Genomic DNA, 16,038 nt, shown 5'->3' on the forward strand with positions numbered 1-16,038 from the left:
GATAGCACTACATGGGAGCTTTGAAACCTCTACACAGAATTTCAGTTGTGACCTTTGACCTTGACCTTTGACCTATATTGTACATTTTGCTTCAAAATGCTACTCCTTCGCCATTTCTGACCCGATTTCAATTCCGTTTGCTCTAAGTGATGGCACTAGGTGAGGGCTTCAAAACTTCTACACAGAATTTTGACCTTTGACTTCTTTGACCTTTGACCTTGATTTTGACCTATATTGTACATTGGCTACAAAATGCTACTCCTTCGCCATTTCTAACCCGATTTCGATTCCGTTTGCTTTATGTGATGGCACTAGGTGAGGGCTTCAGAACTTCTTAACAGAATTTTGACCTTTGGTTTCTTTGACATTTGACCTTGATTTTTGACCTGTATTGTACATTTTGCTACAAAATGCTACTCCTTCGCCATTTCTAACCCGATTTCACTTCCGTTTGCTTTATGTGATGGCATTAGGTGAGGGCTTCAAAACTTCTACACAGAATGTTGATCTTTGACTTCTTTGACCTTTGACCTTGATTTATGACCTATATTGTACATTGGCTACAAAATGCTACTCCTTCGCCATTTCTAACCCGATTTCGATTCCGTTTGCTTTATGTGATGGCACTAGGTGAGGGCTTCAAAACTTCTACACAGAATTTTGACCTTTGACTTCTTTGACCTTTGACCTTGAGTTTTTACCTATATTGTACATTTTGCTACTAAATGCTACTTCCGGCGGGGACATATATTACGCACCGCGTAATTTCTACTTTTCCTTGTTTATTTTGCATTTGTGGAGTAGTTGCCACTGAGGCTTGACTGGATGTTTTATTAGCATGAACATTCCAGCAGACCTTCGTGAAATTGATACCAAAGCAGCTTTTTAATTTCTTATTGTCAGAATTGAAACTGGTTGTTTCAAACTAATCTAGGCATCACACCTATAAAAGAGGCCAGTTTAGAGATATTTCTTCAATCAGAACTCAGCCAGACATTGTATTGATGTGTTTGTTTTGTGTTGTCATCCCCCTCTGCCCCACCCCTCTCCCCTCCCCCACCCCACCACAGGATGGCCAAGTTCTTGCAGAGGATGAGACGAGTGAACAGACCCAGATGGTTTGCAAACCAAACATCAAGAACATCACCATCATCTTCAAACCTCTCAACCGTTTCATCAAAGACATCGAAGCATCCATGAATGTCACCAATGGGTAAGGCTTCAACACCAAGTGATGCTGCCAATCTCCACTTTACCCCTGCATAAAATCTTCTTCAGAAATCTACATTACTCGTGGATTGTGTCGTCATGTAAACTTTATGCGCTGTATATATAATGAGTCTAATATTTCATGAATCTGGGACTTTCTGAAAATTCTGCGAATGGTTAAATTCAAGATTGTTTAGTACAGTGTAATGCACAGAAATGTTTGTCTGCATGCTGCGTCCATGTCACATTTTTTGCGTGTTGTTAAATTCACACAAATAAAAACCTCCCAAAGTATATGGCGTATACAGTTCTGATGTGCAATATGGTAATGATACAGTGATAGATAAACATTGAAATTAATTAAGCTAATATGGATCATTGAGAACCAGTATCTGTATCATGTTTATGATTTTAAAAGGTTTTTGAGTTTACAATTGTCATCACCATTATTTGACTCATGTGGAGAGATTCTTTTTTGATAGCAAAACATTATGAAAAAGCAGAATTCAGAGAACTTTTGTGACTGAGGGACACATGTGGAAGAAACATGTTTGAACCACCAATACTGATACCGAAGCTGAAAATCAACATGGAATATCTCAACTCTGTGACTGTATAAAACAAAAAACAAAACAATTTGTTTAGTTTAAATGAAATATTATTTTGAAAACTAGACTTTAATTTTATTTTGTTATCTTCTGTTTTCCTACGAGGAATGACTTAATTCTGCTTAGTGACATGTTTATACCCCCGCCAAACGAAGTTTGAAGGGGGTATATAGGAATCAGCGGACGGTCGGGCGGTCGGGCGGTCGGTCGGGCGGTCGGGCGGTCGGTCCGTTGCAAATCTTGCGTCGCGAACTACTTCCTCAGTTTTCAACCGATTCCCATAAAACTTGGCACGGATGTGTGCCTTGGGTTGTAGATGTGCAAGACGTATTTTTTGACAGTACCCAAAAGTACGTTGCCATGGTAACGGCATATTATGGGCAAAAATGGGTACAAATCTTGCGTCGCGAACTCCTCCCACAGTTTTTGATCAATTTTTATGAAATTAGGTACAGATGTTCATCTGAATATGTTAATGTGCAGGACACATATTTCCGCAGTGGCAAAAAGTGCGTTGCCATGGTAACGGCATGTTATTGGTAAAATATAGGGCAAAATGCTTCATGGCAAAACTGCTTCATCAGTGTTCTTCCAATTCTCATGGAATTCATATTGAATGTTTCTCTTAGGATATAGGTCAGCATGACACATTTCTTGACAGTGACAAAAAGTATGTTGCCATGGTAACAGCTCACATATTATGAGCCAAAATGATGGAAAATTTTGTGTTGCAAACTACTTCCTCAGTTTTTGCCCAATTTCCATGAAACTTGGTACAGATGTGTGCCTTTGGTTGTAGATGTGCAAGACGCATTTTTCGACAGTACCCGAAAGTACGTTGCCATGGTAACAGCATATTAATGGCAGAAGATCAAGGAAAGATCTTGCGGATTTAACTACTTCCTCAGTTTTTTGACCAAAGCTTATGAAATGTTGTTTTGACCAAAGCTTATGAAATGTTGTTTGGCGGGGGTATAACCAGTCGCTGTAGCGACATTTCTAGTTTTATGTTGCAAGAGTATTTTAGCAGAGAACACCACGTAACAATCTTCTCTTACTCTGCTCTTTCCTGTAGGAATCACTGCACCTTGCATAACTTTGTGAGTGACTTCGTGAAGGATATCTTCCTTGGCTATCTACTATCAGACATAGAGGATGACCTTCAAGCTGCTACAAAAGGTAAACAGAATAGAAGAAAATTTCATCCCGATATTGTGTTCTTTTGTATGAAAGCAGAAATTTGTTTTATACCCAAATTTCTTGTTTTTCCCAAATATTTGGGCACAGACAGGACAGAACAGGCAGATATTTATTACTCTTGTATACCAAGTGCAGGTCTGAAGAAAACTTTTCTGACAAGAAAAAAGAAAATTGGTGAATTTTTGTGTACAAACAAGATGGAGAGCTGCTGAACTTCTTGATCACACAGAGTTGCCAATTTGTCTTATTCTCTAAACTTTATCAGTTCATAACTTTGTTTGTATGTGTCTAATATTTCCCCTGAATTTTCGCTGAGCTGCTTTTCTGATTTTTCTGTTCTCGTACAAAGCAATGTAATAACAAGATGGTATTTACATTCAAATCAAAGCATGGAATTCTGGACTATTCTGGAATACTGTAAAAGTGGATATTTTCGCACGACTTATTTTTCGCGCTAGGCCGGATCAGAAGAGTTTCGCATGTTTTTAATTGCGCGGAATCAAGACATCACGCACAGGAACGTATGGCAAGCAAAAATATTCGCGTGTTTTTATTTTCGCGCTAGTTTCTGGTTGCGCGAAATGCGCGAAAATTTCAACACCGCGAAAATTTCCACTTTTACAGTAGTGGAAATCCTAGACTCACATCCTGCTGGGCATACATGTATGCATCCTTAACCCTCATCGTGCTTCATTTGCCAACTGACATGCAGGCTGGAGTGCTTTGTTCACTGATTGGAACAGTTGTTTGGAAGCCAATTGTCAATGAATGGAGATTCCCTAATCCCTAATCCCTATTATGACACCATGGCCTTCCTGTTAGACTGTGGTACATTGCTACATCGCGGTGGGTTTGCAAACTCTCTGCTGGGTTATGTTTGAAGGGATTACTTAATGCTGATGAAGAAGATCATCAATTTAAGCTAAGTGCCTTGGCATCATTTACTTCTGATAAGTTTTTTAATGCCACACAAAGCAGCAGTAAGTTTGGTAAGCGTTCTGGATTCATCAACATTTTTGATAATTTGAATACAGGGTACCGGTACATACAGTATTTTGAGTTGCTGCTCCCTCACTCAAGTATATCACACTCGTATCAAGTCACAAATTCAAAAGACCTATATATCTGTGGTTGACCTCAAACAGGAAGTGAATCCCTGAAGTCGCTGGTGGACATACAGACCCAGAAGACCCTGGGGGCGCCCTGTCCACTCCTACAGGCCGTGGTGACCATGGACAGGGCCGTGACCTCACTACGGCAGCTGACCACTGACCTGCCGTCCTACGCTGACCAGTTCCTAAACATGCTGTGCAACATTCTTCAGGATTACAAGGAGACTTGCTTTGCCACCTACCGGGGTGAGATAGTCAACAAGATACGGATCACTATGTATTATTTGTTACATGATATTACTCAAATATGCCATTTACCATTAGGCTTCAGTTGACATGGATCATTTGATAGGATGGCACATGTGCTATTCTCTTATAAGGACAAATTTTGCGCACACTATTGCTCTTTTTTTTTTTTTTTTTTGGTATGCACATAGCTATATCATAACATATACACAATTGCAATGTCCTGATATCAGCTACCATAGCAACAACTAACCATCATTACAAACTCTGGGGAGTTTGTGCCCAAAGGACAGGTACAATAGTAAAATTGTCTTTCTCCATACTTCTTATATTCATGAGTTTCCAGTTGACAAAAATGATTGAAATGGTAGTGATCATTATTTGTAGAAACATAGATTGATGAAAAAAAAAAAAACCACTTCTCTTGTTACATGTATGACTCTGCCTGGTTAGTGAAAAGTAGTAGAAACATCTTTCCGCAACAAGAAAACTTGGATTATTCCTGTCACAAAGAACGAATAAGATTAACCTTGTAACTTGTAACTAAAAACACCAGCCTTTACCACTTAGAACCGAGAGAATATTAAGTGAACCACTGAATTCTCTTCACACTGCAGGTCTAGTGCAGCCTGACTCGGAGGATAAGAGAATCTTCAGTGCATCATGGGTAAAGGACACAGACATCAACCAGTGTCTCCGCTTCCTACCAAACTGGCTGAACCTCCAGGAGGAGAGAAAGGCCGACAAGGACTCCATGGATGCGGTCCCAGAGACCATCGAGGACATCCGGGAGAGGAATGAGAAGGTGATGGCATTGACGATGGTCGTGATGTTGGTAGATTTTATTTTGAGATGATCATGATATCAAGGATGGTCAGACTGTTATTGGCACATTTTAGATCGTCACAGAACTAAGGATGGCTGGGAGTATGGTAGATTTTCGGTGGTGATGAAATTGAGGATGGTCTAGGTAGTAGATTTCTAGATGGTGGTGATATTGAGGATGTTCATTATGATAGTAGATATTAAATGGTGATGGCAGTAAGGATGATTGTCATGTTGGTAGATTTCAGATGGTGATGATATTGAGGATGGTCCTGATGATGATGGTAGATTTCAGATGGTGATATTGAGATTATTTGTTATGATGGTAGATTTAGGAAGATAATGGCATTGAGAATGGTCATGATGTTGGTGCAAAGTTGTAGATTTGAGATGGTGATGATACTGATAATAGTGGTGATGATTGTAGATATTTATAGATGGTGATGATTTTGAGGAATGTTGTGATGATTTTAGATGGTGATGGCATTGAGAATGGTCAGAATATTGGTAGATTTTTAGATGGTGATAAAATTGAGGATGGCCATGGTGTTGGTAGATTTCTGATGGTAATAGTATTGAGATGTTGGTAGATTCGGGATGGTGATGATATTGAAGATGGTCTAGATGGTAGATGGTATTGAAGATGGTCTAGATGGTAGATTTCCGATGATGATGATATTGAGGTATGTTGTGATGATTTTAGATGGTGATGGTATGGAGGATGGTCATTATAGTAAATTTAAGGAGCATATGTTTTTTATACTATTATTCTGAACAGAAGAAGAAATAAAGTAAAAACACTGGAAACACTTGTCATTGTTCAACATCTAATGAAGTAAGCAGGAACAGAAAATTAGGGGTAACTTGTTTCTAACTCTCCAGAACTGATGTCCTTTTACCGTGCACAGGAATCAGAACTACTTGTAACTAATCTTGGTGATAAGCTGCTACAGGACCATGAAGTCTTGACAGACCTGGGATCTCTGAGATTACTGGCTAATCTCCATGAAAGTCTGGTGAGTACAGAATGCGCTGAGAGTGCCTGTTGTCATTCAGGACAGTATGTCCTTCAAAGGTCATGAATATTCAGATATTCATCAGATGCAAATGTATGTAAATTTCTATGAGATTCAGGTAGAAAAGGTAAAAATATGCGTACAGCTTCACATTTACCACTACAAGTCGCCATAATATGGCTTCAGTATGGCATATTTATGCTGGCAGAAATACTTGATTGTCTAAAGAAAGAACAGAGATGCTTGTATTAGTTATTGAATACAATGAGCAGGCCAGTTGTAGTACTGTTAAAAAATCAACAACAGAAAATAAGTAATTTGATCTAACACTCTGTGGTGTAATTGTTTTTAAGCACTAGTAAATGTGAATTCCCACAAGCTTTAGCTTTTTGCAGGTTTCCTTCATGTTTCTTTCTCTCTCTGCTCTCATGCATCTGCAATATCATCATAATGACTGTTTCTGTACACTTTTTTATTGTGTATTTTTGAGAGATGTGCATGTTATGTATTTTGCGTTACCACAATGTATTGTTCATTTTTTTTTTAGAAATATGAAAATAAGTTAAACTGGAACTAACAGAAAAAAAAATAAATTGCTGGTGCCTGCGCATGCTAATGGCAAACAATACTTACATGTTCTTATACAATTGGCATACGAGAGCTGTTGCTATCCTGTTCAACATGTTTTATGAAATAGGACCCTGAAGTGTCAATCAATCAATGAGTCTGATGGTAAAAGTCTCCTTCTCTTTTCTCATCCTTCCAGGAATGGTTTGCGTCGAGGGTGAGAGGTTTTGCTGGCCTCCTCCCAAGTCCAGGATTCAATACCCTCAACGTCCCAGGCACTCCCTTGCTGGTAAGCCGTCACACTTGTTAATAGTCCTTTATGTGCTTTGAGTCCTGACTACCACAGGAAGACTCCATAGCATTGTACATAATGGTCAACCCTTCCTGTGTTGTATCAGCCATTCACACATCCTGTGCTTTGCTTCAGTCACAGATTGACACTAAAATCCTGACAATTACATTTATAGTGTCAATGAGTGGGGATCATGTAATCTTCTGAATCCATCACATCACAATGGCCTCTGTGTGAGACTGTGCATTACACTGTATTTCATTAGAGCCAAGATACTAACATCCTTTATGCGCCCAAGCCTTTCCATCAGCATTGTGTAATCCATTCAAACTTGACCTAGCTGTAGATTAGTAAGCCCACTCAGGTGTAGCAGTGTGCTTCAGTCCTACAGAAAGACCACAATAGGGATTAGAGCTTTCGGTAGTCTCTGTTCATTGACAATTAGTTTCCAGACAGCTGAGTCCAAGCAAGTAAGAAAGCACTCCAGTGTGCATGCCAATTGGCGAACAAAGCACAGTACCATAAGGGTTTAGTTAATCTTTGGGCCCAAGATAAGCAAAATATCAAACTTATGGCTTAGTGTATGAACACTATTGTATGCTTAGTGTATGAACACAAACTTGTGGCTTAGTGTATGAACACAGTTGATATCAACTGTTAAATTTCATAATACATGGTATGCTCTTTGATGACCTTATATCGTTGGCGAAAGTCACATCGCGAATAACACTTTAATAAAAAACACATTGCTGCATTTGAGCTTAAATGTTACAGTGCCCTACTAGATACCAAGGTATATCATAATGTGCACCTTCTCCACTTCGATGGCTGTCCAGTGTTTCATTTGTGTGTATGCTCTTTGTTCACCACAGCAGATTGTCAGTCCCGTAGTGGAAGAAAACATATTTTGCCATTGATCACTTGTATATGATATGTCATCAAAGTGAAAGTTCTGTCTCTTCAAATACATGGAATTACATTAACAGTAAAGGCCATATGGACTCTCTGAAAATCTCACACTTTAAAGTGAAGAGGTTTGATGTGAACATATGAAAAGTGTGGCTTCTATAGTGAGTGAAGAGTTATACATGAAAAGAATTAGGTTAGAATACAACAAGATATGTGTATTACACCTAATTGTATCAATCCAGCTTATCATGCATTTTGTGTAGAAGTACGCAGTGAACGTTCTCAAGAGGAAGATATTTTGGAGTAGGCAGGCACTTATGTTGAGCGATGCCATGAAAAGTGAGGACAATGGTTGGAAAAGTGAGAAGCTGGTTGGCAGATTATCTGTAGCGCCCCGGCAGTCTTAGACTAAAGGGATAGAAGAAAAAGAAGATGAGGAAGAAGAGCTTCCTGAAGTGTTTTCTCTTCAGTTGAAAGAAGTCGATACGTAGGTCTAAATGTGTAAGAAATTATTACCAGACTAACAGTGTTAGCTTATTAAAAGATGGTTGCTGCCTTGCACCCCTGCAGGAAATCCCACCGGTAGACATGAGTCTTCTCCAGTCCCTCATCAGTCTAGCCCGAGAGTTCCAGGACCTGGCCGACACCTGTCTCTTGGTCCTCCATCTAGAAGTGCGACTACACTGTTTCTTCTTCCTCATGCCGGTCACCAAGCAAGTGAGTTCCCAGCGAGGTGTAACCAAGTTTTTCTACCCTCTTCCTGTCAGCAGTTTATATCTTTATTTTTTTGTATAATTCCATTTAGCTGTGATTATTCTTGGAGAATATCAGTGTCAAACAAATTACTTGTGAATTCATATTTTCAGCAAAAATCAGTAGCAGGTACAAGAGCAAACCATTTTTTTCTGACAGTAGTGTTTTCATGTAGTTCTTGGAATTTGTTCTTGGATTTTTTTTTTTTTTTTTTGTAAACAAGAGATAGGAATTTTAAAGAGTGCTGAAAATTCCCATCATTAGTCAGTTTACACCCTTTTGATAGTTTTAAGATTTTTAACAAACAGAATTATGGGACTTCACATTCATACCATGAGTGGGTTGAGAAAAGAAGACACTCTTTGTCATGTTTGTAAGTCAGCTGATAAAATGGAAATTGCATAATAAGTAGATCTTCAGTGAGCAAATTATGTCATATCTTTCATTTAGATAAAAAGTGAAACTTGATAACACTTGCCATGAATACATGTACCAGTATCTATGTTTGTAATTATTTGTTTGGTAGTCTTCAGGAAGTTTGTGAATTTATGGTTTTATTTTGTTTGTTCATATGATGCAGATCATGTGGGAATGTGTTAGAAGTAAACTATACAGAACAGATATGTACAATTTTTCTGAAAGTCAACTGTCTGTAATAGTGTGTTGAAGCTACGATGGATCTTTGAGTGGCGCTCAAGAGTCTAACATGACCTCTGTTCAGCATTTAAGCATGAATGTAGCTGTTGTAGCTGAACTATAATGAATTCCTCATGAAGGTAGTTAGTTACCTGCGATGTCTGGTCTTCTTTGTATCCCTCAGTCAAGTTTCTTCACCAGCGTGGATAGTGTGGACCCTGATCCCAATGTCATCAAGCTGAGCAAAGACCTCACCAGCTTAGAGGAGGCTCTCCATACTAGTCTACATCCAGCCAAGTTCAAGTGAGTTGCCATGGGTTACCACAAACAGTGGATGTGATGATGAAGGACTATTCATATGTAATTAACACATAGAACTGCTGTCTTCTTGTGGAGCTGTTAACTTCTTTCTTCTTTGCATGTTGCCCTTCCAGCATATCAGTAGTGCTCAAAGTGTTTTTACAACATAACCAGATTGTCAGAGTCAAACCCACATGCCTCTTGTACACTTACTCCATTTCTTTGTGAGCATTTCAACCAGACTTGGAGAAGCCAACTGCTACTTTTTTTTTTCAGCATTTCATACTCTTTTCCCCAAAATACTGCACATTTCGTGGAAAATACAGTTTTTCCTAAACTGTTGTAATACTACACATGTCTACTGCAGAAAGGGTAAAAACATACTCTCTTTCTGCCAAAAAATATGCCTTTTCGGCCCTCAGAATACTGCACAGTTGTTTACAAGGTTGGCAGCCATGCAGACTGCCATTTTGTGATACACAAATGCTAAGTCCAATCACCAAAGCATTTTGTTTCCTACTGGGTACCTGGTAGGCTCTATCAATACTTGTTTTTCGCAGCTTTGGAGAGTGTAGTTGAGGGGCAGAGTTTACTGTGGAAGGAAAGCCACACCTTAACATGAAAGTTGGAAATTTTAGTTTTTAAGGACTTGTTTTCAATCTTATGCGTGTTTCTATTCTGTCAAATTATGGTGTGTTTGTCATTTACTCTTGATTTCTTAGGTACGTCTTTGAAGGCCTAGGTCATCTTGTATCGTATCTACTCATCAATAGCTCACAGTACATCAAGAGAATCAACGAAAATGGAATCAAGAAAATGTGAGTGACAAGACAATATTTTGTTTAATGTGGTTCCTTCCATGCCTGCAATACTGTTAATTTCTGCTTAAAATTGTGCTCATGTGATTCAACCAAGACAATGTTGGTATGAATCCTTTCCAACTGGATTTAAGTTAGATCATAATCTGCACTCATGGAGACTGTGGAGTTGTTTAGTAATGTGCTATTTTAGCTACTGCCTTGATAATGGGTTGAATTCTAGAATGTGATAGGCTAGTTGGCTGTGGTAGTAGTATCATTCAACTGTTATGGTACCATGCAATCATTCATTTATTGTGATATCGTACTATGACATCACAATATAACAACAGTAATTTGATGCAAATGGTACAACTTTTCATGTTGATTTTGTTTAAAAGCAGGAAACTTAGTAAATATTTATATGTAGGTCATTACGTATGACTTGTAACTCAGTAATGTCATCACCTTTTCTATATATGTATATGTAGTTGTGATTAATTTTTCATTCATAAAAATCCACATAACTTTAAGATCCATGAATATTGTATTTTATGTCAAATTTGATGAAACACTGCCCATTCTTAGTGCTTAATTTCACTATGTTTGTGTTTAAAGCCATGCTGAACATGACATGGAAGTGCACCTTTTGATTGACAAACTTTCTCTTTCAGTTTATCCTGTGTTTCAGTCATCAGATTAATGTTCAGCTTTTGTTTCCCGATTCTCTTCAGGTGCCGGAACATCTTCATCCTTCAGCAGAACCTGACCAACATCACTATGTCGAGGGAGACGGATTTGGACCACGCCCGACAATACTATGAGCTCATGTACAAGAACACCGATGTGAGTGTGCCTACAGAGCGAGTCCCTCATACCAGTTTGCAGTGCAATTACGTCATTAGGGACCTTTTTCTGTTATTGCAAGTTGCAGTGATTGCAATCATCAAAGTAACATTTTAAAATGAAAACAAAGTTCTCATATGCCTGCAAAACAGTCAATTTTTGCTTTAAAATGTACACTTGTGTATGAGAAAGGTGTGGAATGATGCATTAATAGTACAATTTCAGTTGAGTAACAACAAAAAAGCAAAATATTGGCCAAAAAGGTTCACTGGAAGCATGACAGTCTGAGAGCATACCTGATAGTGGTTGATACGTAATTTTTTATGAGCAAATATCGATAATTGACGAATTGGGCAACCTCGCGATACTCACTGATCTTCCGTGTTAGAGTGAATCACAAGAAGCTTGTCATCGATTGCCAGGAAACGTTTTACTTGCCCACTACTGAATGGAAAAGGGGTGTTTCTGGAATAAAAGTGGTATGCATGCGTTCAAAATCATTTGACATTTTTTAGCCCAAAATATTTCAAGACAACATGTTATCCTTGCATATCGCATCAGCCAAACAAGTTTCTTCGTAGATCCTTTCGATATATTGCAAGCAAATTCCAAGCAGTGGAAGATGAATGAAAAATATGTTGTGGCTTTCAACACTTGCAACAGCTACCATGGAAAATACAGTTTTTGTACTCTGCTAGATAAAGTATGACCATCGTAAGCACACAAAATATAGAGAAAGGAACACAAAAAAGAAGACAAGTGTTTATGCTAAACCTCAAGCCTAAACACTGGGTCCCATTTCTGAAGGTCTACAATGACTGGAAGTTGTGATACATATACCTGGTATCTAACCCTCATATTTTCTCACTGTCTCCCTCTCCAGGATATCCTAAACAGTATAGTTGAGCAGGGAGCAGCCTTCAAGGAGCTTGAGTACCGTAACATCATCAACCTCCTCCAACGGAGCAGCCCCGCATACGACCAGAAATCTCTCGGCCAACGCCTCAGGAAGCTGGAAGAGATCATGACAGAAGCTGTCTAGCTTGCGCCTCTTTCAGACAGAGCAAGGAAACAAGTTGCGGTCACACTGGCAAAACTTTGAGAAGTTTAGCTTCGAGAACACTTCGCAAAATTAGCTCAATTATTCGCTCTTGCAGTCCAAACTTGTTAGAGTTTCAGTTGTCGATAATAGAGCTCTCAAAGTTTGGGCCACTGGTGTGCATGCATAGCACAGGAGGTGTGCACCATCTTAGAGCTAATCATTGTTAATGTAAAGAACGTATGCCCATAACCCCCAATGAGTGCGCAATTCAAAGGCTCTACAAACGGGCAGTGGACTGATCGCATGACAAACTTTACGATGTTTGAGTTGCATGCTTTCAGACTGCACAAACTTCTGGAAGATTTGCGAGAGTTCAGGAAATTTCCCTACTTTTAGTGGAAAGTTTTCTGAGAAGTTTTGGAAGTTTTGGGGAAGTGTATTCAGACTGGCCAAACTTTTAGAACTTAACTTCGAGATGTTTTGCCGGTGTGACTGCAGCTATTACACTGTGTGTGTATTGCTTTAAGATGGTTACAGGCAAGCACGGGGAGAGTAGGCCCAAGGTTTCTTTTGAAAGAGATCAACGATATGAGGTAACAACCTTTTTTTTATATTATGGGATACAACTCATCGGCCAATAAGAAATTTAAGTTCCATACTTTTATTGAAGTAGCCACGCATCTTGCTAACAATTGACAGGCAGTAATTCTTTAACACAAGATACACTTCGTTTGAATATTTTCCACATCAAATATTTGAATATCATGCCACTCCTCAGTCCCACATATTAGACACTGGGTAGTACCTTGAACCATGGTTTGTGTTATACATTACTCAAGCCCTTCTTTAGATTACAAGGTTCAGTAATAAATTGCAGACACATTTGTGGGACATATGTTAATGCTAATCAGTAGTAACAAAGTGTTGTAGTTAGTGGCAAAAAAAAAAAAAAAAAAAACCTAACTGTTAACCTGTAGATTGAAAAGGTACGACCTCATTGCTGTAATCCAATCAGCTTTAGTGTGTATGTCCTGTCTATATGACTTACCCTTTACTCTCTAGTTCCCACAAGAAGTAAATAACACTATAACTCTTACAGTGAAAATTCTCTCAGCTGTTAGAATTGAAAATTTAGCAGCAATTTCTCAAAGGAGTCCTCTTTGTCTGATTGTATGTTGCTGTGAAGTTTGTGTTTGCTGAAAGAATGTCACAAGAAACTCATTTCTCTTCATAAAACAGGAAATTACAGGTTAACTACTGTTTGGTAATGATTGTTAGTTACGTATCAGGTTGATCTCAATGCAGTAAGTATTATATGCCTGCTCACTAAGTCACATTTTCGTGCTTTTTTGTAACATTGTCAGTTTTACCACCAACCAATTTGTTTGAAGATTTATGCATTCTACATCGTGCTAAAAGAAGTTGAAAAGTTTTCTTTAAATAAATATTAGACTGTGGTGAACTTTGCAAGTAAGGGATATGTGCAGGGACTCCAACTCTCCCGTTTTCGACGGGAGATCTCCCGCCGAAAACCCATTTTTGCAAAATCTCCCGTTCTCCCGTTTGAGATCTAATTTCTCCCGCCCTGGCTCTTTGTCTCCCGTTGGAAGGGATTTCTTACTTATTTCTATCGTATGTTGAAAAAATAAGCCTTAGATAGCACAAGAGAGCATCTAGAACCCTAGGAACTTCGTGCTTCGCACACATCAAGTTGGAGTCTCCCGTTTGCTAGGGGTTTCAGGCGGGAGAATCTCCAGATCAGAAGGTGCTTTGGGTTGGAATCTCTGTATGTGTCACCACTATTATTCTCATGTATGCTTTGGTGTTGCTCTTCATTGTTTTTGTTTTTTGTTTTGTGCTTCCGGTACATTTCAAGGAACTGTATAATGCAGATGCATATTGACTTGCATGAATTCGTGATACCTTCAACATCACTTGATATGTATGTGGCCAAATGAATATCTACAGGTGTGCCATATATTTCATGATAATGTCATTTAATATGATGTTACTACTATAATTAACAAAAGAAATTGCAGGGAAATATGCAACTTATGCTCAGTGGAGGGGAAGGTGCATTCCAGTGTACTTGTTTATCATATTAGGACTTTAGCATTGATTGACAGATGATGTCACAGGCAAAATCTTGGTTTGGAAGGTGTGTTTTGTTTTGTTTGTATGTTTTTCTTTTTATTTGTGGGCATATCTATTAAGTAATCTGAAGAAAAATAGTAGAAATATTATCATAAGATACATGGCACTATTTAGATATTCTTTTGGCCTCATATGTGATGATCAAGGTATGATGAGTCAATAAAAGTCTACATGCATTTGCTCTGCTTACAGGTAGTCCCTATAATGATAGCATCACCTGGGGACAACAATATGATTTGATTTTATACCACATTCGTCTCAAGATGAGGCACTCTTAAAATGTCAAAGAATCTGGTGATGTTAATGTTCCTCTCTTGTAGTTGGCTGAAATTCTAACAAATAATCACAGAGTATGTACTGTGTAGTTCCTCTTTGTTTTAGGAATCTTTCAAGTGTGAATGCCACCATTGCCTCAACAATGCTCTTGCATATTCATACCTTTATCATCTATGCTTCTCATGCATATGGATGACTCTTGTAGTCCAGGTGTCAAGAGGCAAATGCCTTTGCTATAATTAGATGTGTTACCATGGTGATTTATGACTTAACAATGAGGTGTGATTTATATTTCTAACTGCTAGCAGCCAGATGTAGGCAGATTGTGTTAGATATTTTATTTGTGTATTCATTATTTATTGTTTGTTACGTTCACCTCACGTAGCATTGTCTCCCTGCTTTTCTTCTTAAACAAGGACATATTTATGATAAAATATGTTTAATTTAAAATATGTGCAATATACACTATTGTACCAAACATGAAATGTGTGTATGTTATAGTTAAGATTTGCATGCCTTAGAGTGTGTGTTGCATGTGTAAAGCAGTATAGAAATATTTTTATATGTCATTAAGTGTTATGTGTTGAGACTGGAAGTACAGTCAACCTTGCCTAAGTCAAATTTATTTGGACTGAAGAAATAGCTTCAACTTAGGAGAAATTTGACTCATGTGGATTAAAATCAATAGAATATAAAGAGAAGAGGACTGGAAAAGACCTTCGACTAAGGTGATTATTCGACTTAAGCAAGGTTAAATGTATATTAAAAGAATAAATAAATGAAAATAAAAAATATAGGAAACTGGAAGTACAATGATAATACCTATATAGGATGGCTATCATTTGCCATTTATTTTTTTTTTTTTCTTTTGGCAACTAAATCATTGTCAGTGCAAAAGAAAATTTCATGCCACTATTTCTACTTCGATTGACTATATTATGATAAATATTTTATTTCATTTTTTATCTTTTGGTTGTTCCATTTCGTGTCATGTTTTTTAGACGGGGCAGAAGATTCTTTTTTTCTTCGATGACCTCTTTAACAACTTTTTGACGAAGGGAAAAAAAATATATATATATTTTTTTTTTTTTGCAGTTTAATATATAAAGATTTTCCCAAAATGTTCCAAAATTTTACCTTCAGATTGCTCAGTTGCCATGTATGTATGCCAACTACATGTACAATGTATTTCACTGTTGGAAGAAAAAAAACAACAACATTCCATTAGGCTATCAGGACAAACGTATTGT

General features: G+C 38.0%; 1 protein-coding gene across 1 annotated transcript in view; it reads left to right on the top strand.

Annotated features, from left to right (window-relative positions):
* The window catches only part of LOC140241568 (exocyst complex component 4-like), a 59,244-nt gene extending 46,282 nt beyond the window's left edge, over window positions 1-12,962 (top strand). The window contains exons 13-23 of the mRNA XM_072321304.1: window positions 1,071-1,213; window positions 2,893-2,996; window positions 4,163-4,375; window positions 4,993-5,180; window positions 6,109-6,216; window positions 6,983-7,072; window positions 8,555-8,701; window positions 9,558-9,676; window positions 10,396-10,491; window positions 11,205-11,316; window positions 12,200-12,962. Coding sequence (XP_072177405.1) covers window positions 1,071-1,213; window positions 2,893-2,996; window positions 4,163-4,375; window positions 4,993-5,180; window positions 6,109-6,216; window positions 6,983-7,072; window positions 8,555-8,701; window positions 9,558-9,676; window positions 10,396-10,491; window positions 11,205-11,316; window positions 12,200-12,358 — 1,479 coding nt within the window. The 3' untranslated portion in view covers window positions 12,359-12,962. The remainder of the gene's footprint in view (window positions 1-1,070; window positions 1,214-2,892; window positions 2,997-4,162; window positions 4,376-4,992; window positions 5,181-6,108; window positions 6,217-6,982; window positions 7,073-8,554; window positions 8,702-9,557; window positions 9,677-10,395; window positions 10,492-11,204; window positions 11,317-12,199) is intronic.
* The last annotated feature ends 3,076 nt before the right edge of the window (window positions 12,963-16,038 follow it).

Source organism: Diadema setosum, chromosome 18 (assembly GCF_964275005.1).
Source record: "Diadema setosum chromosome 18, eeDiaSeto1, whole genome shotgun sequence".
Taxonomy (NCBI): domain Eukaryota; kingdom Metazoa; phylum Echinodermata; class Echinoidea; order Diadematoida; family Diadematidae; genus Diadema; species Diadema setosum.